At 27.4% G+C, this 26,279-nt stretch overlaps 2 protein-coding genes across 2 annotated transcripts; one reads left to right on the top strand and one right to left on the bottom strand.

Annotated features, from left to right (window-relative positions):
- The first annotated feature begins 410 nt into the window (after positions 1-410).
- LOC145744099 (telomerase protein component 1-like) lies at positions 411-23,963 on the top strand. Its single transcript, XM_082562201.1, has 48 exons — positions 411-936; positions 1,461-1,607; positions 1,953-2,087; positions 2,434-2,595; positions 3,242-3,326; positions 3,431-3,525; positions 4,087-4,226; positions 4,422-4,579; positions 5,152-5,261; positions 6,052-6,142; positions 6,480-6,630; positions 6,839-7,002; positions 7,360-7,488; positions 7,829-8,021; positions 8,264-8,360; positions 8,984-9,185; positions 9,747-9,926; positions 10,229-10,350; positions 10,946-11,080; positions 11,275-11,478; positions 11,878-12,074; positions 12,459-12,574; positions 12,899-13,053; positions 13,425-13,552; positions 13,924-14,070; positions 14,455-14,661; positions 14,772-14,906; positions 15,179-15,321; positions 15,863-16,007; positions 16,218-16,369; positions 16,866-16,974; positions 17,197-17,375; positions 17,963-18,261; positions 18,405-18,665; positions 18,975-19,114; positions 19,302-19,435; positions 19,809-19,991; positions 20,064-20,200; positions 20,482-20,740; positions 21,036-21,202; positions 21,294-21,442; positions 21,794-21,917; positions 21,997-22,130; positions 22,210-22,344; positions 22,499-22,611; positions 22,690-22,808; positions 22,886-22,990; positions 23,324-23,963. Exons 1-48 carry the CDS (start codon positions 424-426, stop codon positions 23,453-23,455), a joined length of 7,617 nt encoding a protein of 2,538 aa, XP_082418327.1. The 5' UTR covers positions 411-423; the 3' UTR covers positions 23,456-23,963.
- Positions 23,943-25,939, bottom strand: LOC145744101 (uncharacterized). Its single transcript, XM_082562205.1, has 4 exons — positions 25,783-25,939; positions 25,418-25,555; positions 25,037-25,195; positions 23,943-24,585 (listed from the first exon to the last, which is right to left on the bottom strand). The coding sequence occupies exons 1-4, from the start codon at positions 25,856-25,858 to the stop codon at positions 24,182-24,184; spliced, it is 777 nt and encodes a 258-aa protein (XP_082418331.1). The 5' UTR covers positions 25,859-25,939; the 3' UTR covers positions 23,943-24,181.
- Positions 25,940-26,279: the final 340 nt, after the last annotated feature.

The following is a 26,279-nucleotide window of genomic DNA, read 5'->3' as shown; positions in this document are numbered from 1 at the left end:
TTACTACATGAGGTTGTGTGTTCGATTCCCACTGCTCTCATGTTGTTTTATTCTAAGTAAGGTGCTCTAGGATATGAATGCTGCTGAGTTAACACTTAATTAGCAGCTTAATTATGGGCAATTATAATTAACAATATTTTAACTGCCTTTGGCAACTTAAGACTAAGTCTTGATGATATATATTACTCAATATTAAGGTTGTAAAGTATGCCTTACCACATTAGGAATATATAAAAATATTTTAATTTAGTTTTAGATATATTTTAGTGTTAATCATTACCATCTTATGTTATTTGCAGATGTGTTCATTTATTTTTTATCTAATAACCAAGTCTAGTACGCTATTTATATTTTTGTGAATTTATTTTAGGTAATGTAGAGAAATATTTGATTTAAAATAGAATGAAATATTAAAAACGAAAAATGAGTTTAGTAAATACAATGTTGGTGAACTATTCTATCTCCAATAGTTCGGATTTAAATAAATCACTTCTCATTGGAAGAAAACCAAAGAAAAGAAAACTCGAAAATTTAAATCAAGATTTTTTGATATCAACAAGCAACTCTCTTTTATCTAAACTTGAAATTGAAAAATGTAAAAATATTTTGTTGCAAAATCAATCACTTTTGAGCTCAAATGTTCAACTATTGCATTTGGAACCTGAAAAGAAAAAAACTTTAACGAAACATCCTAAATTGGGTGAGAAAAATCTGCAAAACAACTTGCTGTTAAACAATGAGAAACTGTCTAAAACTTTATTGCAAAATAAAATAATTTCTACAATGTCGATGAATTTACAACTACAAAACTTAAATCTTACATCAAATAACTTAAACACATTGTTGACAAATTCTTCTTTAATGGTTGCTAAGACGACAACTTCCATGCAGCCAAAATCTCACAAGCACAAAGAAATTAAATTAACAAAGGATCAGGTAGAGGAAATGTTTTTTATTAGTTTTTTTATTTATTTATATACATAAGTTTAAATTAAGTGTTGTAATAAAAACTTTTTAATTTTTCTTTAGTTTTTGTTTGTATATATATATATATATATATATACAATTACCCGCAGCGTGGTGTAGTGGTCAGAACACCCTTCTACCATACACAAGGTCCTGGGTTTGATCTTCAGTGATATCATGCTGTAGCGCCCTTATGTAAGGCGTTATTAACGGTACAAACTCCTGCTGACCCAGCACTTAATCAGCAGTATGATTATCAGGCAATTATAATCTATAATATTTCAAACTGCCAGAGGCAACTCGATACCGGGTCGGAGTAACTGATGTTACTCCATGTTTAGGTCGCGCATTCAACCTTCCCACATCGAGGATAAAGATATATACAAAAAAAAATTAAATTAGTATTATACTAATAAAATTATTTAAAAAAAAAAAATTGGTGTTGTTAAATTTTTTTGTTATTAAATAAAAAAATTAATTAAAGTTTTTTTTAGGAGTTTACTTTGCCAAATGTTGACAAAATGTATTTAGATAATGAAGTAAATCTTCATATTAAAGCATTTCATGATGCAGACATTAAGTTTCCTTCTTCATTAAATATTCAACAATCCAAAGTACACGATAAGTTTGATCCAATTAAGGTATTGTTATTTAAAAAAAAAAAATTTGAAGTATCTATATGCATTTAAACTACTAAGAATAATAAATTTTTTATACTTAATATTGTGTGAATGTAACTAGTAATTTTACATTTAAAAATATTGATCAATTCGTTGCTTTTTATTTCATTTTATAGTGAATTTAAGAGATGTGTTGAATAATAAATGATAAAATAATACAGCAATAATACCTAAAAATTAAATAAATGCAACTATACAAATTTTTCTGCATGTGGTTAATTTATTTCTAATTTATCTTAAAATTTAATTAAACTATTTTACTCTTTAAGTTATAAAATTTTTTATTCAACTAATGTTTTAAATCAGGTTGAGTTTATTGATGCTGTTTGTTCGTCACTTCTTAACCAACCTCGATACATGGACAAATCTGATAAAACTCGAATTAAATTGATGAAACTTGCTTCTAAACTATCTGAAGTGGATCCGGAATTTATCCTAAAAGTAAATTTTTATATATATAAATATATAAATTGGCATATTACTAATTATAGGACTTTTATAATTTATAATAAATTAACGTTGCAAACAATTTATTTTTATCATAAATTAAATTTGTTAAGGAAAAAATATGTAGTAACTGCACTATTTTTTTCTTGAATTTGTATAGGGTTTGTTCATTTATTTATATTTCTTAAATATAGGGTAACATATTTATAATTTGTAGCAAGAATTAAATACAGCCCTTGTAAAATAAAAGTTTCCATTTAAAATAGATAATTCGCAAAACAAGTTAAACATTAATTTCTCTATTAAGATTTTATCTTACTAGAATTTTATTATTTTTTAGCTCGCATTATATTGTCGCCAAGACCTAAATGTGAGATCCACATCAAACTTTCTAATATGTGTTGCTGCCACATTTCAAGAATCACGGCCGTTTTTAAAGAAATATTATTCCGCTTCTGTTCAGCTACCTACAGATTGGATGATCATAGCAGAATATTATCAGGTACCTCATGTGATTATTAAATAATTTATATATTTTTAATAATAAAAGAGTCATAGCTTTAAAATAGGTTAACTTTTGTTTGTTATACTGTCTGAGTCTAAAAAGTGTATGACAGTTTGTATATTCCATTGTAATTTTTTATGTAAATGATCCATACTAAAGTTTTAATTGATTAACTGCTGGCTTTGACCGGTAGCGTGGTGTAGTGGTAAGAACACTTGCTACACCAGCATGAGGTCGTGGGTTTAATCCCCACTGCTCTCATGCTGTAGCGCTCCTTGAATAAGGCGCTATAAACTGTATGAACTCATGCTGAGCCAGCACTTAATCGGCAGCATAATTCCCGGGCAACTATAATCTACAATATCCCAAACTGCTAAAGGCAACTCGAGACAGGGTTGGAGTAACAGTTGTTACTCTATGTTTAAGTCGCGCATTCGACTTTCCCACATCGAGGATAAAGATATATACAAAAAAAAATATATTTTTGATTTTTCATAAAAACAAAAATACCATTCATTAAATATCGAAGGCTTATATTAATTACCTTTTACTTTCCTATTTTTTGTTGTTTGTCAAATTTGTTAAAGTAATAATGGTGAATAAGTTGTCTAAAATTGGGTAAAAAATTATTTTTTTTTTCTAGAAAATAAATTATGATCGAAGTATTACTGCTTCGTTGAGGAAAGTTATGGTCGAAAAATTCCTTGATTTTGATCAATATCAATTAGGTTAGTTATTTGTTTCATGCAATTTAAATAGGCTGTAGAAGTTTTATATTGTCATTTTTTTTATGAAAAATTGTCATATGTATAAATGTTTTTTTTTTCTACAGCAAAATATAATAAGGATAAGTCAAAGTCTGCAAAAAAGAAGCAAAAAAAAGAAGAATCTAAAAAAGCTAAGGCAGGGACAGAACCTGCAGAAAATGTAAGTTTTAGTTTTAATTTGAAATATTTTGAAAATCATATGCTGATTTTTCTATGCATCAAAAATGTGCTGGAAAAGATTAATTTAATTTTAATTTTATTTTAGCGTAATAGTTATATTGATTGTTATAAGAGTTAAGTTAGACTTAAACGGAAATTTACTTACTAAAAATAAATTAATAAAAAATAAAATCACATACCAGTACTGTTAACTGGCAGCTTGGTGTAGTTGTAAGAACACTTGCTACACCACACATGAGGTCGTGGGTTCAAATCTCACTGATCTCATGCTGTAGTGCCCTTGAGTAAGGCGCGATCATAAACCCCTGTTGAGCCAGCACTTAATCAGCAGCATAATTATCGGGTAATTATAATCTATAATATCCCAAACTACCACAGGCAACTCGAGATTGGGTCGGAGTAACTGATGTTGCTCTATGTTTAAGCCGTGCATTTGACTTTCACACATCGAGAATAAATATATATAAAAAAAAAAATATATATATATAAGCAACTACAGACTTACTAAAGAATTAAAATTGTGATATTAATTTTAAATTAGGATAATAATATAAATGAAAATATGGAAACTGAAACTGATCAGAAAAGTTTTCAGTTGAATGCTCCAACATTAAAATCTTTGATCAGACAACTTCATATCACTAGACCTGCCTTTCATGTGATGTCTATACTTGGAAAAAAGTAAGCAAAATTTAAAAAAAGTAAAAAATTAAAAAAAACATAGTTGTATATATTTTAAATATAAATATAGAATTTTAAAGACAGATTTTTTAAAAAAAAATTGTAATTCTTAAAATTAAAGGAATTATAAAGGTTTATATTTTTTTAATTTTTTAAAAATTTTTTATTTTTTTTTATTTTTTTTATTTTTTTTAGATATCCATCTAGTATGGATGAGTTTTATGCTTGTGGTTTAGAAGGCAGTTGGGATTGTAAATTATCTGGAACAAGAATGAAATTACCTGTTCCAACCACTTGGGAGACTCAGTTATCTGCAAAGGGAAATAATGCAAAAACCTGGCAGGATCTACTTGGTAAACTAAAATTTAACATTTATTTAAACTTAAAATATAATTTAAATAATAGTTAGTGCCCCGACTAAATCACAAGACTATTTTTTTCTTTATTTTGTATTAAATTATGTTTATTTTTTTTTAATTAAGATTTTGACAAAAATATAAACTTTTTTGAACTGCTTTTTTGCAGACAGCAGTAATCGGCAGTGTGTAGTGGTAAGAACACTTGCTACACCACACATGGGGTCATGGTTTCAATCCCTACTGACCTCATGCTGTAGCGCTCTTGAGTAAGGCGCTATACTTAATCAGCAGTATAATTATCGGGCAGTTATAGTCTATAATATCTCAAACTGCCACAGACAACTCAAGACTGGGTTCTAGTAACTGATGTTACTCTATGTTTAAGTTGCATTCGACTTTCCCACACGAGGATAAAGATATATATTATACAAAAAAAATCAAACTGAAGACCTTTTTATGCAAAAACACAAATATGTTTTTTTTATAGTGAAAGACAATTTTAGTTTTCTTTTTATAGTAAACTGTTTTGTTACTAAAATTATTGTAATTTTTTTTTAATTTTAAAGATAAAAAAGCGATTCCCTACATGGCAATGTTGCGAAACATTCGAAATATGATTAAAGTTGGGATAAGTGAAAAACATCACAACTCTGTTTTAAAACTTATTTGCAATGAGGTATTAAACATGTTGTATTTATTAATTTACTTAAACCAATTTAAAGTCAACATCACTGTGGTCAGAACACTCTCCTACTATACACAAGGTCCTGGGTTCGATCCATAGTGATCTCATGCTGTAGCGCCCTTGAGTAAGGTGTTAAAAATGGTACAAACTCCTGCTGAGCCAGCACTTTATCAGCAGCGTAATTATCAGACAATTATAATCTATAATATCCCAAACTGCCATAGGCAACTTAAGACTGGTTAAGGGTAACTGATGTTACTCTATGTTTAGGTCGCGCATTCGACCTTCTCACATAGAGAATAAAGAAATATACACCAAAATTAACAACATAACCTTAATTTGTTAGAATTTTTCAAATACAGCCTACCTAGTTAAAAATATTTAAAAAGTAACAAAAAAAAAGTGTCTTCTATTATATGGATAAATTTTGCTTTTCATGCTAAGTTTGTTTTTTTGCAAAAAAAATTTACAACAAACGGCTCAGAGAGGGCAAAATAAAGTTATTTTCCTATGTCTGCCAGCAAATGACTTACGATGATGACGTCGTGCATCACGTGACTCGCGAGCGTAGGGATTTTCCCTATTTACAATATTTACCTTCAAATTACGATATCTCAAAAACTACTTAACCAATTTTTAAAATAATCGTATTCTCATGCAAGTTGGAAAAATTCCAACATAATTAAAAAAGAAACTCTATAACCGAACCATCTCTTAAAAAGTTTTTTTTAAATTAAATATTTATTTTTGTTTTACAAATTATTTGTTTTTTGTTTTGTAGAGATCTGTTGAACGTGGTCGTCAATTTCCTTTTTGTTATTTTTCAGCTTATCAAGTATTAGATGAGATGGAACAAGAATTGGACAAACAAGGTAACTGATATGCTGTTAATATTTATACACATTTTAAATAATTTTCTAGGATTATTTTTTTTTTAATTTTATTGAGAATCAATTTATTTTTATGCTGTTGAAAAACAATTCTATTTAATACTATGTTTTTTGAATAATTTTTTATTAAAATTAAGTATTACTTTATATATTGTAGTTTATTATGGGCTAATTGTTTATATATTTAATTCACTTAATGATAGTTATTTTAGTTTATATAAAACTTCTCTTATTGCGTTACTTTACATTGCCAAGAGTAGTATTCGAACCTAAGATTTTTAGTCTTACAAAAATTAACTAATATTTTTTTTTAATTTAGAAAAATACAAGACAGGTGGTATTAAAGAGTTTTTAAATCGTGATTTAGCAAAAGTTTTTTCGGCCAAAAGAAAATTTGGGGAAGAAAAATCTGATGATGGGAAAAAAATTGACGGTATAAGGCGACAATTGTTTAAAAAATACAACGAAAGGTAATTTTTTCTTACAATAAAACACACATGCATGTCTCTATTTTTTAGTTACCTATTAAAATATACACATTATCTAGGCTTTAAAAGTAACAATTTATTATAAAAAACTAGTACTGTAAAAAAATTTTTAAATTTTGTTATTTAAAAAAAAAAATTTTGGAGGGGGGGGTTTAGAAGTTAAAAAAATTATAAAGCTGTTTAATTTTAGTTTTAAGTATGACAAAATCATTTTGGAGAGATATCGAAAGTCCTTAAACTCGGCAATAGAGGTTGCTACAAGATGTAATGTAAACCCAATCAAAGGAAAAAGTTTAATTATTTGTAATGTCTCTAACTCTATGAACTTAGTCTGTGATTTGGCAAAGGGATTAGGTATGTGTTTAATTTGTAAAAAATTATTTAAAAAAACTTTTTTTTTTAAAATTTCTGATTTTTTTTTGGTGAAGTTGGCTACTGGCTGCATTATAATTGTCATAATATGGTTGCAATTCACAACTAATATATACCTGTAAAAACTAAACTGTGTAAAAAACATTTTTTTTTAATTTGATTTACTTGACATTTTTTTTGCAAATCTTTATTTATAGATTATTATTATTTTTTTTGTTATATTTTATAAAAAAATCTTTTCTGTTTTATATAAACAAATTATTTTACAATCGGCATTATTATTTAATTCTTTGTACCAATGTTAATACAACCAACGTAAAAACATTTTTGATTTTTAAGGTAACAACCGCTCCTTATCAGAGATAGGAATTCTCCTGGGTTTAATGTGTTCATATTCTTGTGAATCCAGCACATTTGTGATTTATACCTCCTCAAAAACTTTTCAGATTGTAGAGGTTGAAAAGGGAGGTACGTAAATTTGTCCATTAACTATCTGTTTTATTAAGCTTAGTCAAGTTAAGACTGGCACATTTGCAGTAGTAAGAACACTTGGCTTTAAAACATGAGGTTATTAATTTGAATCACACTGTTTTTATGTCATAGCAGTCTTGAATTTGGGGTTATAAATGGTAACTACTGTTAAGCACAAAAATCAAACGCAAGTAGCAATATGGCTAATAATATCTTAAATTGCTAAAGACAACTAGAGACTGGGTCCTGGTGACAACTTTTACCCTATGTTTAGTCCATGAAACCCACCATTCCATAACAAGAATAAATTAAAAAAAAAAAAAATTTTGTTTTGTAGGAATTTTAACTAACTTGAAAAGTGTCCTGGAGTTATCAGAACTGTTAAATCATGATCCAAATGAAACACAAGCGTTGCCAACTAATTTTCTGAACCAATATTTATTTGATTCAAAAAAAATTGACAACATTGTTTTATTATCAAGAGGTTTACAATCAGATGATGAAGAGTATATGGACAATTTTCTAAACAGGTATTTTAATTTTTTATTTTTATTTGCATATTTTGGCAACATTAGTACATCATTTTTTTCTTATTATTTCTAAATTTGGAAAATTTGTCTTCACGGCTTAAACATAAAATTACATAAGTTACTCCAACCTAGTATTAGGTTGTCTTATGCAGTTTGAAAAATTATTTAAAACGTTCACTGATAATTAATATTTTGAACTATGCTATGAAAACAGGTGGAATTTTAAAAACATGTTTTTTTAGGTACCGGGACCAAGTTTATGAGAGTTTAATGTTTTATGAAGTGAATTTATCCGGAAAAAAATGTTCATTAAGTTCTTCATCTCCATTAAACATTAGGGTAAAAATTACAAAAAAATTGTTTGTTTAATTTATTGAAACATTATGTTTTTCTAATATCCTTATAAGCTTAAATAGAACTTATAGGTTTTACTTAATTTAAGCACTTAGAATTAACCCAGGACTTTTTGTATTAGAAACGTAAGTTTACAGTCCAAAATTAGGGGGTTTTCCTGGATATTATTGCACTGATGATATTTTTTTTAATATTGACTTTAAGTTGTTTTTAATTTAAAGGTGCTATTAATTGAATATATATATATATATATATGTATAGCCTAATCATAAACTTTCTTTACATATAGGCAGTGTGGTGTAGTGGTGGGAACACTTGCTACACCACCATGAGGTTGTGGGTTTAATCCCAACTGCTCTCATGCTGTAGCGACCTTGAGTAAGGCGCTATAAATAATATAAACTCTTGCTGAGCCAGCATTTAATCAGCAGCATAATTAATGGGCAATTATAATCAATAATATCCCAAAATGCTAAAGGCAACTTGATACTGGGTCGGATTAACTGATGTTACTCTATGTTTAGGTCGCTTATTCGAACCTCCCACATCGAGGATAAAAATATAAACAAAAAAATAGTTTAATTTAAATATGGTAAATTAATGTTTAGGTATCAGGTTATAGCGATCAAATACTCCGATATATAGCTGAAGGAGGTGGTGCAGCACAATTATCTTATGTTAACAACATTGATAAAATCAAGGGGTTAAAAATGACAAATACCCGAGTTGAACTTCCCCCTATTTTGCCTTTACCCCAAAAACCACAACCCCCTAAAATTTTGAGGGTTTTTATTTCATCAACAGTCATAGGTTGGTGTTTTATTTTTTGGTTATTGGTTATAAGTTTATTTTTCATTTATATATATTGAAATATAAATTTGCTATTTAGAAATAAAATTTTTTATGTAAATAAATACATTAAAACAGCAAAAAATTTAAAAATTATTAAACGCAAAAAAAATTGCTAAAGAAAATACAAAATATTTTAAAATTAATTTATATAAAAAAAATGTTTAATATCTATAATAAGATATGGTAGTTTAACAAACAAACATTACAATGCTGGTAGCTGGTGTACTGGTCAGAACATTTGGCTTCATTACATGAGGTCCTGAGTACGATTCCCACTGTTTAATGCTGTAGTGCCCTTAAGTAAGGTGCTATAAACAGTATGAATTCTTGCTGAGCCCTTAATCGGCAGCATAACTATCGGGCAATTATGAATCTATAATATCTCAAACTGCCAAAGGCAACTCAAGACTGGGTCAGGGTGACTGATGTTACTCTATGTTTAGATCATTAAGTTGACCTTTCCACATTGAGGATAAATAGGTGTAAAAAAATGCAATACAAATATTATTTATTTTTTAGATATGCATGCTGAAAGAGATGCTTTGGTGCAATATGTTTTTCCAGAGGTTCGCAGAAGAGCAAAAAAGTTGAACATGGAGGTATATGAATGTGATTTGAGGTGGGGAGTATATGGGGAAAACTCGCAGCAGAATGTTAAAATCTGCCTCGACCAGGTTAAAAGATGTAACATTTTTATAGGTAAGTGAATGAAATTTAAAACAATGTATTAATAAAATAAATTCTCCCAAAATATTAATAGTCTATGCTCAAAAGATTAAATTCAAATTATGATGTTTGTTATTTTTAAGTTTTAATTGTTGTATTTTTTTAAATTTTTTTCGGTAAGAATAATTTGTAAAAAAATTATTTTCGTAATTTTTAAAATTTGTAATAATAAAGAAAATATAAATATATATTTAACAAATTTTTTAAATGAATTTTTGAATTAAAACATTTAAAATCATTTATTTTTTTTTTATTTTAATAAAACATTTTTGTAGGAATAATTGGAGAGAGATACGGTTGGGTACCAACTAGAACACAACTTCCACACGACAAATGTTATGATTGGCTGAAAGGAAATTTCAAGAACCATTCAATTACTGAAATGGAAATTATTCAGGTAAAAGAGATTACTATAAAAATCTATATAACATTTTAAGCTTAGGGTAAAATTTGTTATCCTGACCCATTTTTGAATTAGCTAAGGCAATTTGGGATATATTTTTTTTGTATATATCTTTATTCTCAATGTGGGAAAGTCGAATGCGGGACTTAAACATAGAGTAACATAAGTTACCCCGACCCAGTCTCGAGTTGCCTGTAGCAGTTTGGGATATTATAGATTATAATTGCCCAATAATTATACTGCTGATTAAGTGCTGGCCTAGCAGGAGTTCATACCGTTTATAGCGCCTTACTTAAGGGTGCTACAGCATGAGATCAGTGGGGATTTAATCCACGCCTTCATGTGTGGTGTAGCAAGTTTTCTTACCACTACACCACGCTGCCGTTTAAAAATTACTTATTATTAACAGATAATTAATACCTATTGGTTTTAATTTTAGCAAGCATGGAAGCAGTGGGGATCAAACTTAAGACTTCATGTAGTAAAGCCAAGTGTTTTTACTACTACACTATGCCACTGGCACAGTTCTATAGAAGTAATTTAAGTTTAACAATCAAGTTTTAATTGCAAAATTTGAATTTTTTTAAAGGGAGCATTCTTGAGCGGAAATTCGACAAAGTCGTTATTTTATTTCAGAGATAGTTCTGACTTGCAGAAAATAGTTCCGAAAGAACATTACAAAAATTTCTTTGAATTTAATGAGAAAAAACAAAGAAATTTAAAGGTTAGTTAAAAATTTTTGCAAAATAAAATTAAATAAAACCAATAATATAGTAAATATTAATTAATTTTTGGGTTTGTAACTTTTAAACTTTTTTTTCAAAATTTTACAAAAAAATAAGGTTTTTAATAAATTGAAATTAATAATATACCAACCACTAAAATAAAATTATAAAACAATGATGTCTAATTTTACAGAAGTTAAAAAAAAGGCTACTGCAATCTGACTTAAACATAAGAACCTACAGTGCTACCTATTGTGGGATAGGAAATGAAAAACCGGTTATAACTGGTTTGGAGCAGTTTTGTGATTATGTTATTGAAGATTTAATGGAGTCTATCAACTGTATTGTAGATGGGGAAAAAGATGATGAAATGGCTCCTGTTACATACTTGCAAGAAGTAAGGATGTAGTAATATTGATGTGTTATTAAATTAACAGGCTAATATTTAGGCTATTTAAAAAAAATTGGCAAATGTATCTTAAAACTGTCTGTTTTAATATTATTTATTTATCCTCAATGTAAAATGGTTGACTACACAGCCTAAACATAGGAAAAATTTTTTTTACGCCAACCCAGACTTGACTTTATTTTGCCAGTTTTGAAAGTTGTTGATTTTTTTGCATAATCATTTACTTGCTGATTGGTTTCTGGTTTGATAAGAATTTTTAAACCATTTAACATCTTACTTCTAAAGGGGATCGAACCCAGGACCTTATATAGAAAAGCTAATTTCTCTAACCATTATGTTATGCCATGCAGTTGTATTATAACTCCTATAATTTTTAAACTATTACAGAGCGTATCACAGCAATGGCAGAGTCTTGTGTTAAATGCCAGCAAGTTAGTTGGAAAACAGTCTTTTCTATCAAAAATTGAGAAGAATATTGTAGAAGAACAGGAAAAGAGGTTAATCATATTGCATGGTATACAAGGATGTGGCAAAACAACTGTAATGTCTTATCTGGCCCATAAGATATATTCTGCACAAAAAAGGTAATAATAAAACTTGTTATATTTTGTATTTAAGGTATATAATGATGTTGATTTTAATAGTTCTATAATAGATTAATAACTTTTTTCTAACTTTTAAATTTATATGCATTTTAATTTCTATATATTAAAAAAAAAATTGTCTATAATGTTGTTTACAAATTCCTTTTTTTTTTTTAATACATATAAATTTGAGGTTATTAATTATACTATTATAGAACTATTTAAAATTAGTAAATTTTTAGTAAATTATTGAAAAAACCTTTAATTTATCTACATGTTGTTTAAATAACATTTGTTTTATTTACAATTTCTTTTTAATTTTTAATCAAACTAGCCACAATTTAATATATTTTACATATATAAATGTCAATTTTTCATTTTAAGGGGTGATTTTGTGTTGAGTTATTCAGTTGGATCATCATTATGTAACACATCAAGTGTTAAGTTAATGTTGTTGGCATTTATACAAACATTTAATCTGGATGAATACAGAAACAAAGGTAATTTGTACTTATTTTTAGCATTTGTAATATCAGATTGTAATATCAGAAATAAAAAAACTTTAATACCTAAAGGACTTAATTTAATTCATATTGCTTATAGGACAAAGCTTTTTTAAGTAAGGTTCTTTAAATAGTACAAACTCCTGCCAATTTCAAAACCAATTGGCAGGTAAATTACCCTGCTATATCCTTAACATTACACAAAATTGCCAAAGCCAACTTAAGACCTGTTCATTGGAATAAATTTCACCTCTTTATGTTAATGACAAATTAATACAAAAAAGTCTATAAACTTGGTTTTTATTTATACATTTTGTTTAGATTTTAGTCTTAATCATGACTTGACGTTTTTATCAAATGAGTTTTGGAGCCAAGTGGAAGAAATGAAATCTTCAGAACATCGAACTAAAAAATTATTTATTTTTATCGATGGTATTGATTTGCTGAGTAATGATGACTATGCACAAAATATGCAGGTGAGTAATATTTTTAAAAAAGTTGTATTTTTTATGCTAAAATAGGACTATTTAAATTTTCTAATTATCTACTATGTGTATATGTAACAATTTTTTGTAAACTTTGCTTATTTTTTTAAATACACTTTATTTTTTGGATATTATAATCAACCTTATGTTTTTGCCTAATTATTAACTTAATTAAATCATGGTGTAAACAGGTGTATGTATTGTCTATGCCTATTTTTAATAGGATTTAAACCCTTGACCTCATATAAAATGATTAAGTGTTTTAATCATTTTATAATCACAATACAAATTTATTTTTTGTGTTTTTAAAAAAAAAATTCACTTTGTATAGAGATAAAATATTTATATTGTTTATTGCTTAGTGGATACTTGCTGAGCTGCCAGGTCATGTGACCATGATATTGTCATGCAAGAGTGATTGTAACACTTTGAAAATTCTACAGCAAAGAAGCCAATGTAATCTTCAACCAATACCTTTGCTAAATCCAAGGTTTATAATATTTTTATTTGTTTAAAAAATAAATTAGATTTGGTAAAAATGAATAGATTTTTTAGATTACTTGTACCTAAAATCCTTTTTTTTATTTTTAAAGTTTTTTTAAATATTTTAAAGCTGTAATAGCAAAGTAATGCCAAAATTGTAAAAAAAAAAAAATTTTTTAATTTTAAAATTTTTGAGAATATTAAATGATAACAACCTATCATTGAAAATATAATGAATATAGATTAAAATTTGGGCATAAATATTTTGGGTAGGTCTATATATATGTCAAATATTCATAAAAGCGATGAGACATTTCACATAAAACAAAGAACTAGTAAGTTTACTTGAAATTGAAAATATTTTAATATTTTTGACAGGGATAGACCAATGGTTATAAAAAGAATGTTATCAGATCACAGCAAGCTGTTAAATGAATCTCATTTTAATAACCAACTCCAAAAACTCTTGATGAAAAAATCAGCAAATATTCCGATCTATCTCGATATTGCTTGTCATTACATAAGGTTTGTGTATTTTTATAATCTCACTAAAAATTACTATATAAGATTGGGGGTTTGATTACCATTGCTTCCATGTTGCAGTATCCTTGAGTAGTGTTTTTGTTTTATTTGTTAAGTTTAAAACCAAGAAGCACATGAATAATATTTAAAATTTTTAAAAGTTACTTTTTAATTATTAAATATTCAACTGTGGGGTTGGCATTAGGTATTTTTATGAATATTCATCAAAAAAATGCAAATTTTAAAACAAAATATAAAAAAAACTGTTAATACCCAAATCAAATGTTCAAAAATTTTTATTTTAACTTTTAGAAGTAAATCCCTGTTATTTCTATTTTTTTACTTCAAATTTTTTTTTTACTTCAAATTTTTTTTTTTAAATTCTAGATTGTTTTGTGATTATGAATCACTTGATCAAGACATAAATAAAATGTCGCCTGATCTTATTGGTTTAATTGAACAATGGTTGGAGAAAGTTGAACAGGTGATGTCATCAAAAGTTGGCAAGAAACCAGTGGCTGTTATGCTTGGAGTTATACACTGTAGTTCTTATGGAATTAATGAACAGGATCTACATGAAATATTAACACTCTGGTATTACTATATTTATATTTTATTTAATTTTACAATTTTTATATTTTAGGTGTTAAATAATTAAGTGATGTATTGGAAAATAAGTATTTTTAAATTTATAAATTGTTTAGTTTTGGAAAATGTAGTGACAAGGACTTTTATCAACTTTTTCATCTTCTTAATTTATTTCTTACTGAGAATAAAACAGAAGACGGAATTAAACTCAACTTTTCAAACTCCATTTATTCACAAGCTGTACAAAAAAGGTAAAAACAATAAAAAATAGAATATTTATACAATTTTTAATTATGTTTAAATATATACGGTATATTTTGTGTTATAATACTGTTTAAACTAAATTTTGTTATACATTAAATATTGTAAATATTTTTTTAATAGTCGCACATTTATTTTACTCTAAATTTCTCATAAAACTAATATTTAGCCATAGTATATATTAAACCAATTTTTTTTTAATATCAATTTTTTTTTTTTGAATTTTTAGTATATTTTAAAAATTTAATTAAAATTGTTTTAGATATCTGACTAAAGAAAATGGAAGCTTCAAAAAATATTGTCACAAATTATTATCATGTTATTACATTATTTTGCTGAATGGCTCCGACCAATTTCAATATTACAATGCTATAAACCATCTCCCATATCATTTAACACAGTCAGGTATACAGTATTATATATATATTAATATTAACTATAACTTAAACTTTAAGTATTTATAATACTTTTCTTTCTAATATTAAGTTACTTGCACTAGTTAAATTTTTTTTTGTATATATCTTTATCTTTGATGTGAGAAGGTTGAATGCGCGACTTAAACATAGAGTAACATCAGTTACTCAGACCCAGTCTCGAGTTGCCTATGGCAGTTTGGAATATTGTATAGATTATAAATTGTTGATTATTAACCTGCTGATTAAGTGTTGGCTCAGCAGGGGTTCATACCGTTTATATCGCCTTACTTAAGGGTCTCTCACTACAGCATAAGAGCATTGGTATTGAACCAATGACAAGTTATTACTATGCATATCATTTAACCTAGGCAAGGGTGAAATAGATAAATATATAACTCATATATATATAGCTAAATAGTTTTATTATAAAACAAAAAAGGACATTTTTTTAATAAACAACATAACAAAAATATTTATTTGTCCATGAAAATTATTTAAAGTTTTTAAAGGTTTATTTTACATTGTTTCAGGTGATTACGAATCGCTTATGAAAATTCTTAGCAATTTTTCGTTTATTGGTTCAAAATGTCAATCTGGTAATGCTGTCAAATTATTGGACGACTTTCTTAACCTTTCTACTGTAATGTCATCAAACCCAAAGTTGAGCAAAAATGGGTAAATATTTTTACTAAAACTAAAACTTTGTCATTAAAAAAATAAATTGAAATTTTTTGAATATTATTTCTCAATTGTTTTAAAAAATTAAAGTCTGCAATTTTTTTTAACTACTTTATTTATTAATTTTAATATAAAAATGAAATTAAAATTCATTTTTAGTTTTTTTATTGATTTTGTAATTTTAAAAATATACGAAACAATTTACAGAACTGCATTGCTTAAAATATGTGACGATTTTAAGGACTTGATCACTTGTAATATTTCATTACTTGCAACCCACCCTCATATGCTATATCAGCTTTGCATAAATAGAGATCAAAATAGTTTTCCTTACAAAGCAATCAGTGAGCAAATAAACGGTAAGATATTGCTATATAAATGTTTATACTAATATTTGATATAACATGTTATCTAAGTTAAAAATGTGCAAGTTTAGATAGGCCCTAAATGTTATGAATCATTTAATAAATGTATTTAGCTAATATTTATTTAAATTTTTTTTATTTTTTGTAATATTTTATTTAAATTGGTGACATAGAGTAGTGGTAAAACACTTGACTTTACTACTTGAGGTTCTGTGTTCAATCCCTACTGCTTTTGTGCTATACCACCTTCAAATAAAACACTATTAATTTTACAATATCCAGCTAAGCTAAAAAAACAATTGGCAAATTAATTATTTGGCAATTTTAATCAATAACATCCCAAACTGCCAAAGGCAACTTAAGACTAGGTTGGGGTAACAATTGTTACTCTATGTTTACGTTGCAAAGTCAATCTTCCCAATTTAAAAGCTATAAAACATATAACAATATAAAAAAACAAAATTTTTTTTTTACTTTTTTTGTAATGCAGACCAAGAAAATAAAGATTTTTACTTGGTAGAATGTGTATCAAGAGATAACACTAAACAATTATTTACTTCACTTGATATTACTGCAACTACTGTTAGTATATCTCCCAAGTAAGTAGAAGTTTAAACAAATTTTACACAGTACATCTATTTTGATATATTTAGAAATATTCTCTTACTATAGCTGTTAAAAAATTTAATATTTCAAACAGTAATGTATTAAAAGCCAAAGGCTTTTGTAAATTAGTAATTATCAATTTGTTTATTCTACAAACATTTATGCAGGCAAGATTTTTCACCAAAAAAATTGATTTTTTTAACATTTATTTTTAGTGGAAAATTAGTGGCTTGTGGTGTTGACAATGGCTCTGTTGTCATATTTTCAACAATAACTTGCAAAAAAATACAAGAAATTATTGTTGGAACACCAACATCTGTTATTAAGTTTGTCAGCAAGAAATATTTGATTTGTGGACATAAAGATGGATCTCTAAATCTTGTTAACTCTCTCGGTGAGTTTAAAAACTAAGATTTTTCCTGTTTTTTTTGTTGTTAAAATTAAAACATTTAGGGTTCTGTTGCATGTTAACCTTAATAAAATATCTTTGATTTTGAATTTTTTTATATATATTTATTTAATTAAATGTGTAAGAGTTGGCTATACAACCTAAACATAAAGTAACATTTGTTACCCGGACTAAGTCTCAAGTTGCCTTTGGCAGTTTGGGATATTATTGATTATAATTGCCTAATAATTAAGCTGCTGATTAAGTATTGGCTCAGCAGCAGTTCTGTTTAATGCCTTTTACTCATGAGCGCTACAGCATAAGAGCAGTGAGGATCGAACCTAGGTCTCATGTACAAAAGCCAAGTGTTTTTACTACTACACCATCGCTTTCTGGTTTTTGTCTTTGATAGGCTGGCAACTTGTTAAAGTAGGACACTTGTCTTCACTATATATAGTCATGGGTGTAACTGGCACCGCTTCAATGCTGATCAAGAATAAAATAATATATTAACTCAGAAGCCCAAATATTTTTTTAATTTCTTTTATTTAACTTTTTTAATTTAAAGTGAATATTTATATACCATTTTATAGATGGAACCATAATCTGTAAACTTTCTGGACATCGTCGTTTTGTTTCTGACATCTTAATCAGAGATAAACTAGTTGTAACATGCTCCCACGACCGCACCATCAAAACCTGGAATTTCACCCTCAAACCCCCTCGAATATCAGATGGGTCCCTTATACCCACTGACAAGTTGATCCCCAATTGTGTGGATATTCATCCCACCCAGCATAAAGTGGTAGGGGGAATGTGGGATGGTACGATGAGGATTTGGGAAATTTCTTCAAAGAAAAGGGTGGCAATTATAAGGGGGGGGAACTCTTCGGTTAGTTAAATTTTGTTGTTATAAAATTTAAAGTAATTCGAGTTAAAAAAACTGAAAAAAATATGATCATTACAGACTGAAAATTACCAAAACATTTTTTTTTTCTAATATTTTTAAAATTGTTAACAAAAACTATTTTTAAGGTAACTTCGGTTAGATTTTCAAAATGTGAGCGCTACATTTTCTCATGTGCTTTATATGGCGTCGGAGTAAGAGTCAATTCGGCAGAAAATGGTTTTCTAGTTGGTGTGTATGGTGCGGGGAGCACCAATATGACCAATATCGACACTATGGGGCAATGTATTGTGGCGGGTGGTGGGGCTGGGTTAAAATCAGGGGTCCTCAGTGTCTGGGGTGGAAAAATGGGAAAGTTAGAAGCCGAGATTGAAATGACCGATAAAGAGGTTAATAAATTAATATTTTATTTTTATACTTTTTTGGATTTTTTTTTTATTGCTTGAGTTATTTTATTTTTTAACTTGATTAAGTTTTTGTAATTTTATAATCTAATTAACAGCTTAAACAAAGATTTGTTTTTAACGTAGGCTTAATTTATTTTGTAAAAAATAATATAATTGACCTAGTTTTTAACTTATATGTTAAATTGTGAATAGTTATACCAAAATGGCAGTGGCAGGAATCGAACCCAAGACCAGTGAAATTAATAGGCCAAGTTTTACTTTTTATTTTACTTTATTTTTTACATTTTTTAGGCTGGGCAAGTAAGATGTTGTGCATTTAACAAGAATCAGAAAACTTTGGCTGTAGGTTGTCATGGCAACACGCTAGCACTTATCTCCACTGATACACAAAAAATATTCTATCAAAATAAAATTTACAATTCGTCTATTAGGTAAGTTATAAACATTAATTGATTTTGCAAGGCTGTCATTAGGAATCGAACTCAGGACCTCTGACTTTAAAAATAACATTAACATGTAAATTTTACTATTATTTTTGTTTCTATTATAAATTTTACCTTTTTTGATATCATTAAAAATTATGTTAAAATCTCTATCAACATATGAATTTAATTTTAGATGTTTATGTTGGTTTTATTCTTTGGATCTTGAAAATTCACAGGAATATATTATTTGTGGTTATGAAGATTCTACTTTGAACATTTTTTCGGTTTTAAACAAGAGTATTGTAGCAACCTGTAAAGGGCATTCAGGTAAATTTACTTTTATTTTTGGGAAACTTTAAATAATAATTGTATTGTTTTTAAACTAAGATTAATTTAAAACATGATGTCCTGGGTTTAATTCTCCACTGCACCTATAACTTATAATATCTCAAACTACCAAAATCAACTCAAGACAGGGTTGGGGTAACTGATGTTACACTATGTTTGGGTTGTGAAGTCAACCTTCCCACATCGAGGATAAATAAATATAAAATGATATTTAAAATTTTTTTTTTGTTATTTGTTTAAATTGTTATGAAAAAATATGCAAGTTGAAAAGTTTAAAAAATAAATTTTAGAAAATTAATTTTTTTATGATTTTAAATTTATAATTTTTTTTATGATTTTAACTTAATTTAAGGAGCAATAGTATCTTTATCTTCCTCATCTATGAACATCATTGCATCTGCATCCGAGGACTTTACTATCAGAATCTGGTCGCTAAAAAATCTTCCGGAAGATCCTAAACTCCTCCATGTCCTCCATGGGCATCAGGATGTTGCTCTTTGCTTATCTTTTAACGAGAGCCTGGAGCTAGCATCAGGTAAACTTAAAATTTATCCTAAAATTAATTATTAAAATTTTTAAACTTTTTTTTAATTTTTTTATTTTTTAGGTGGTAAAGATATGAGGTTGATATTCCATAAGAAATTGAACTTAGATAAACGAAGTAGTGAGGATACAGCTATAATTCACAACGCACATGAGGACTGGATCACTTGTTGTTCCTGGCATACTCAATCTAAACATCTTGTAAGTTTGTTGAGTTGTTTCTAAATTATTGTAAGAGCTAAAAGTTCAATTGTTAAAAAAAAAAAAATTATTTGTAAATTAACAACAACAAAATAATTTATTTGTAAATGTATTTTTTTGTATTTTATTTTTTTAATTGTTGTATTTGTAATTTAAATCTTTGATATATTTGATATGCTTTATTTATAAAATTAAAATATAATTTATTACCATTTTCATTTTTTTTCATTTTTACAATTTTTTGTACATTTTTTTATTTACCACCATTTTAACCAATATAGGTAACTGGTTCTAATGATGGCCAATTCAAAATCTGGTTAAATGGTGTTTTAACCAAAACGATGTCCAGCAACACTGGTGCTATCACTGGTATTTCCTACAAAGGTGGTTGCATACTGGTGTCTGGTTCAAGTGGTTTGTTTGAGATGTGGTCGCACCATGGTGTGCAAATAACCACCCTCGACACCAAATCAAGAGTGAACTCTTGTGACCTTGCTGTTACCATGGTAACCAAAGAGCAAGAAAAAAATGAAATACAAGGTTAATGCAGTTGGTAACCATGTTATAGTAAAATATTAAACCATGTGTTAACTTTGGCATTTTTTAAACAATGAAATTGGTGTTTTAACATGTTTACACACCATTTTTTAGTGTATAAGATGAATTGTTATTGTCCTTATTCAAAACTGGCTTATAAAAATTAGTAGTAAAATTTATTTTTTGGTTAAAAATGATTGAATATTGGCAAAACCAGTAAAACCATTAATATTGGCAAAACCATCATTTTATTTTTTACCATTAAGTAAAAATTTAACTTTTTTTTGATTTTTTATAGATTTAAACTGGGCTGCTCAAGTATACTTAAATGAATGGTTGACATCGCACCAGAAAAATTTACCTGGTTCTAACAGACCACTTAAATCACTGATGAACCAGTTTAAGATGGTTAATGTTGCAACCACACACGATAATGGTGTGATTAAACTGTGGCGGCCTCTAGTGGTAAGTATTAACTAAAAAAAATTTTGCAGTAATTTTTATAATTTTTGAATTTTTTTTTTTTGAATTTTTTTATTTTACAATTTATAATTAGGGTGATGAGCAAGCAGTGCTTCCATGTAATTCCTCACTGATAAAACAAGTGGGTTACGGGAGTAGCTGTGTGGTTTCTAACTCAATCACTGGAAACATTTTTTTGTGGAATTTAAAAAACTTACCTAAAAAATGTAACAGAAAAATTGGGTACGAAAAAAAAAATTAATTTATCTTTAATTAACTTGACTTTTTGTAAAAATGTGATGTTATTGTGTTTTAATTGTTAAACCTAATATTTTTTAATAATATTGGATAACTAACTAATTGGTATTAAAAGTTAAACTGTTACTTTTAAGGTTTTTTTATTTATTTTTGTAAAAATTTAATTCTCTGTTTCTTTTTTTCAGTTCTAATATTATTAAATCTTTTATTTTTTTATTATTAATTTTATAATTGATTTTAAGGAAAAATAGAAGCAGTGGGAATCTAACTCGAGAGGTTATGTAATAAAGTACAATGTGTATTTGTATTAAAGTATTTGTTTAAATTAATTTACAGACATGATAGTGAAATTACTTGCTTGGAGATTTTGAAAAATTGCATTATCACAGCTGATATTGAAGGATATGTAAAAATCTGGACAAAAAATGTCCTGAACATGGAATTACTAGCATCAGCTAAGGTAAATATTCAAAGATTTTTTTTTTGAAAATTTTATTTTTGAAATTATAATAATATTTAAAGATTTTTATTTTGTTTAGGCTCATTTGAAAAAGGTTTCTTATATCTTGGTTTTAAATGAATCAAATTTCAAAGCAAGTTTTCTAACATCTGGATTTGATCAAATTATTAATTTGTGGGAATTGAACTATATCGACTTTTCATACAATTTAAGGTAGGTTTTCGTAAATATTTTGTTCTAGTAGTAATTGTATATTCTTTAGATTTTTTTTTATGTTGTTGATTTTTTTTAGAAAATATACTGATATGTCTTCACCACCAACAATTATGGTAAAAATTTCAGAAACCCTCTTGTGTATAGCAAATACTGTCGGAGAAATAATAAAGGCTACTTTGGATAATGAAAAAATTGATTCCATTGAGCAAAAGTAAATATTAAAATTTTAGTTCTACTTAAGACTTTAGTATTCTGGTAAATGCTACCAAAATTAATTATTTTTATTTAATTTTTGTATGGAATTTCAGTTGTTATTTTTAAATAAAATTTCATAAGAAATGTTGTTAAATATTTAATTTTTTTAGATGTGGTTTAAAAAAAGGTCATTTTAATTTCTGTTGGCCACACGAAGCGCCAAAGGCGATTATAAGTGATAAAGGTATTCTAGAAAACATCGGCCAAACTCAACATTCAGAAGGTTTTTTATAAATTTAATTTTAATTAAAAAAAAAAGTTGCTAAAAATTTTAATTTTTTTGTATTTTTATTTAATTTAGAATTATGCGAGTTAACGCCAGATCAATTTATCTGGTCAATTGGAGACTGTACAGATGATATATTATTGGGAGACAATAACGGATATCTGCATATACCCAAACAGACAATTATAGAAAAGGCGAATAATCATTTTAATTTAATTAAAATAAAAATTAGAATACAAATTTACAATGAAATATCTTTATTGCTATTTAGATACATGATGATCGAATTACAGCAATATTATCATACAATAATTTAATATTAACTTGTTCATACGATCGAAGTATCAAACTGTGGCAGTTAAATCCTTTAAAACAAGTAAGCAATTTTTTTCGTGACCCAAACATAGAGTAACATCTATTGCCCTGACCCAGTCCCAGGTTGCATTTGGCAGTTTAGGATATTATTGGTTATAATTGCCCGATAAATATAAGCTGCTAATTAAGTGTTGACTCAGCAGAAGTTCATACTGTTTATAGTGCCTTACTCAAGGGCACTCACTACAGCATGAGAGCAGTGGAGATTGAACCTAGGACCCTATGTTGTAAAGCCAAGTTCTTCTGACCAGTACACACAATAACGCTTTAAAAGCAGTAATGTAAAAACACTGTGCTTTTTGAAATTTTGGAATTTTTTTATTTTTTAATTTAGGTTGGACAATACTTCGGGGTTTCAGCTTATACGAAAGCCAATATTTGTCAAGATTATGTTTTATGTTGTGATGTCACTGGTGTTATTCATGTTTTTAAATTACATCCATTTAATTGTTCAGCAGGGCTATAATCTACTACATTAAACAACGTACTAGATAAAACGTAAAAAAAAACTGTGACCGTTATATCATTTAAAACTTTAAAAATTTTTTTTTATAATATTATATATGTTATCTATTTAATTCAACTCAACCTAAAAATTATAAAGACGCCATAATCTTACTTTTAAACAAAGATGAATAATATGTGAATATGAATAAATTCCTTATCTGGAACACACCCTTTTGAACTTACCAAAATGGTAAACATATATTGGCATTTTTTGGCATGTCATCTTTATGCTATTTAAGTTTAAAAACCGTTTTCACTTGTATGCTATAGTTTAATTATATTTAGCACTTACATATAAATTTAAAATTAGTTTGTACTTTGTATGTTAGCACTTCATAATCATAATTATTTAAGAGAAATTAATGTAGATGATTTAAAAATTGAGCATGTTGTACTCTTTTTTTCTTTACTAATACATAGAGGTAATATAAAATAAATCAAGTTCATCTACAAGCCTTTATGTATTGCAAATCTTAAATAACATCAAAAAATGTAATTTAAATAAATAAAAAAACATTACATAGTGTTATCTAAAATTTAACAAATAAAACAGCACTTACAAATATTTCATTAACAATACTTGTTGTTTAAGGGCTATGTACAATTTTAAATTTTTATTTGATCGGTGGGCTACTACTGTAAAAGCAAGCGCATTTAAAAGTTAACATCCTTTTAAATGCAGCATCTAAGCATTTCTTTGTCTTCTACGCATTTCTCTTCTGTTTCTAGATTTCCGTACCCCATTTGCTAGTTCAAGAAAAAAAGTGACCCCCCTTGAATTTGTGGGAGGCACAAAATATGAAATGAGGGTTTTTAAAAAGATGTCGTAGGGTTTGTCAGAAGCAGATACCTCTAAAGAAGTTCCAGCAACAAAGGGATTGAGTAAAAATGGGTTAACTACATTGGTTGTTGGTGTTAATCCAGTGATTGTTGATGGTCCAATAGTTGTTGTGGTTGTTGCTGTTGTAGGCGGGGGAAAAGTTGTTTCTGTTGTCGTTGTTGATGGAGTTGTTGTTAAGTCAGGTAATGTTGTTGTTAGTTCAATTGTTGGTGGTGGTACTGTTGTTGTGGTGGTGGTTGTCGGAATAGCTGTTAAAAAAATAAAAACATATTAAAGTAACTAAACTATACCTAACTAAAAACATAGTTGCAAAGTTTTTACTATTTAAATAAAACTTTAGAAATGCACATGTAGTCATTAGGGCGCATTGCTTATTGCAGTACTGGATGAGACTGCTTTTGTTTGTTTTGGCAGTGTACCCTTGTTAAAAGACAATAACATTAATCACTTCAAATTAGACACGTTTGGTAACATATCAAGGTTAATAATCCAAAAATATCACTTCTTGATTGCGTTAATTCTACCATGCAAAATAGTAGACCAAAAATAGTAGGCAACTTAAGACTAAGCTTGGTTTTAAAAGTTATGCGATTTAGTTGTAATCTTGTTCACTTTACATTGGTTTAAATTTAATATAAATCTTTGTTTATTAGTAAGTTAAAAACGTAAATTTTAAATTTGCCAACATGTTAAACCTACCTTCACAAGAGGTACCACTTGGTATCAGGTTGTCAAAAAATTCTCTTGAGCTTACATCTACAAATCCATCCCGGCATTCGCAATTATAAATGTAATCTCGGAGCAGATTGCAATTTGCGTTAAAATCACAAAACGAAGAGCCTTCGCAAGGATTTACATCTATTAAGTTGACAAATATATAACAAGGGTTAACTTTTTCTAAACTTTTATCAAAAGTGCCAGATAAGCTTGATAGATTATCAGTAAAGAAATAGCATGATTTAAGTATATTTTAGGTTGTTAAAAATTTGTCAAAAACTAAATGGTTAAAACTTAAAATTTCAAAACTTAAAATTTAACTTAAAAGGGCAGAGTCTTTTAAAGCAATTTTAATAGTTCTACCTCCAATTACTGAAAACGCTCCGTCCGAACTGCTAAACACATCAATTGTTAGTTGAGCAAGTTCTTCGTTACTTGCAACATCGTGAAAGTCGATGGGCGAAAAGACACTATTTAGTGTTACTCTTATGCTGTAAAAAACTATAAAAAATACGGAATTATACTTTATAATTTTTAAATCGTTTAACATATCCAAAACTTAAAGAATTTATTAACATGATTTTTTTTAAATTTTTACATGCCATTAAAAAAGGTGTAAGGCAGAATTATTTTAAAAAAAATATATATATATATATATATTCATTTTATTATATAACATAAAAATACGATACAAATATAATATTTATTTCTTATAAAATTTTACTTACCTGCATCTTCATCTATGGCATTGCTTCCTGCAATAAGGCCAATAGTCACTAATATAATTAATACATTCATTTTCATGACAGGACTTTACAAAAATTAAACCTTATTTTAATAAAAAAAAATAATTTTAGGGATTAACAATTTATCTAGTTTTTTACTGTCTAAATTTTCTAAATTTACCTTTTTTGATATTTAATTTATTTTTTTTTGGAATTTACTATTTATTGTAAATATTTTCGTAATATTAAATTACAAATATTACACGGTAGCCTAATGTAACTGATATACTAACTTCTAAATGTGACAAGTAAATATTTTTTTTGGAAAATATTTATGCACAGCCAATTCCATCACTTTTAATAGACTTATTTGAACGTCCCACCTTATTTTTTAAATAAATAAGACTCGAGGGGTTTGACTTTCTCTATATATTAAAAAAGACAAGTTTTGTTAAACGTGCTATCGGGATACGCATGCCCGCCAAGCAATAATGGACCTA

The sequence above is a fragment of the Corella eumyota genome, chromosome 2 (assembly GCF_963082875.1).
Source record: "Corella eumyota chromosome 2, kaCorEumy4.1, whole genome shotgun sequence".
Classification (NCBI taxonomy): domain Eukaryota; kingdom Metazoa; phylum Chordata; class Ascidiacea; order Phlebobranchia; family Corellidae; genus Corella; species Corella eumyota.
This window is presented reverse-complemented; position numbering and strand designations above follow the sequence as displayed.

Coding starts and splice junctions, on each gene's coding strand:
- LOC145744101 (XM_082562205.1), bottom strand. CDS start 25,858: ATGAAAATGAATGTATTAATTATATTAGTGACTATTGGCCTTATTGCA. Junction 25,556..25,782: donor TGCCATAGATGAAGATGCAG/GTAAGTAAAATT, acceptor TATTTTTTATAG/TTTTTTACAGCATAAGAGTA. Junction 25,196..25,417: donor AGCGTTTTCAGTAATTGGAG/GTAGAACTATTA, acceptor TCAACTTAATAG/ATGTAAATCCTTGCGAAGGC.
- LOC145744099 (XM_082562201.1), top strand. CDS start 424: ATGAGTTTAGTAAATACAATGTTGGTGAACTATTCTATCTCCAATAGT. Junction 8,022..8,263: donor ATGGACAATTTTCTAAACAG/GTATTTTAATTT, acceptor ATGTTTTTTTAG/GTACCGGGACCAAGTTTATG. Junction 16,975..17,196: donor ACTGTTAGTATATCTCCCAA/GTAAGTAGAAGT, acceptor ATTTATTTTTAG/TGGAAAATTAGTGGCTTGTG.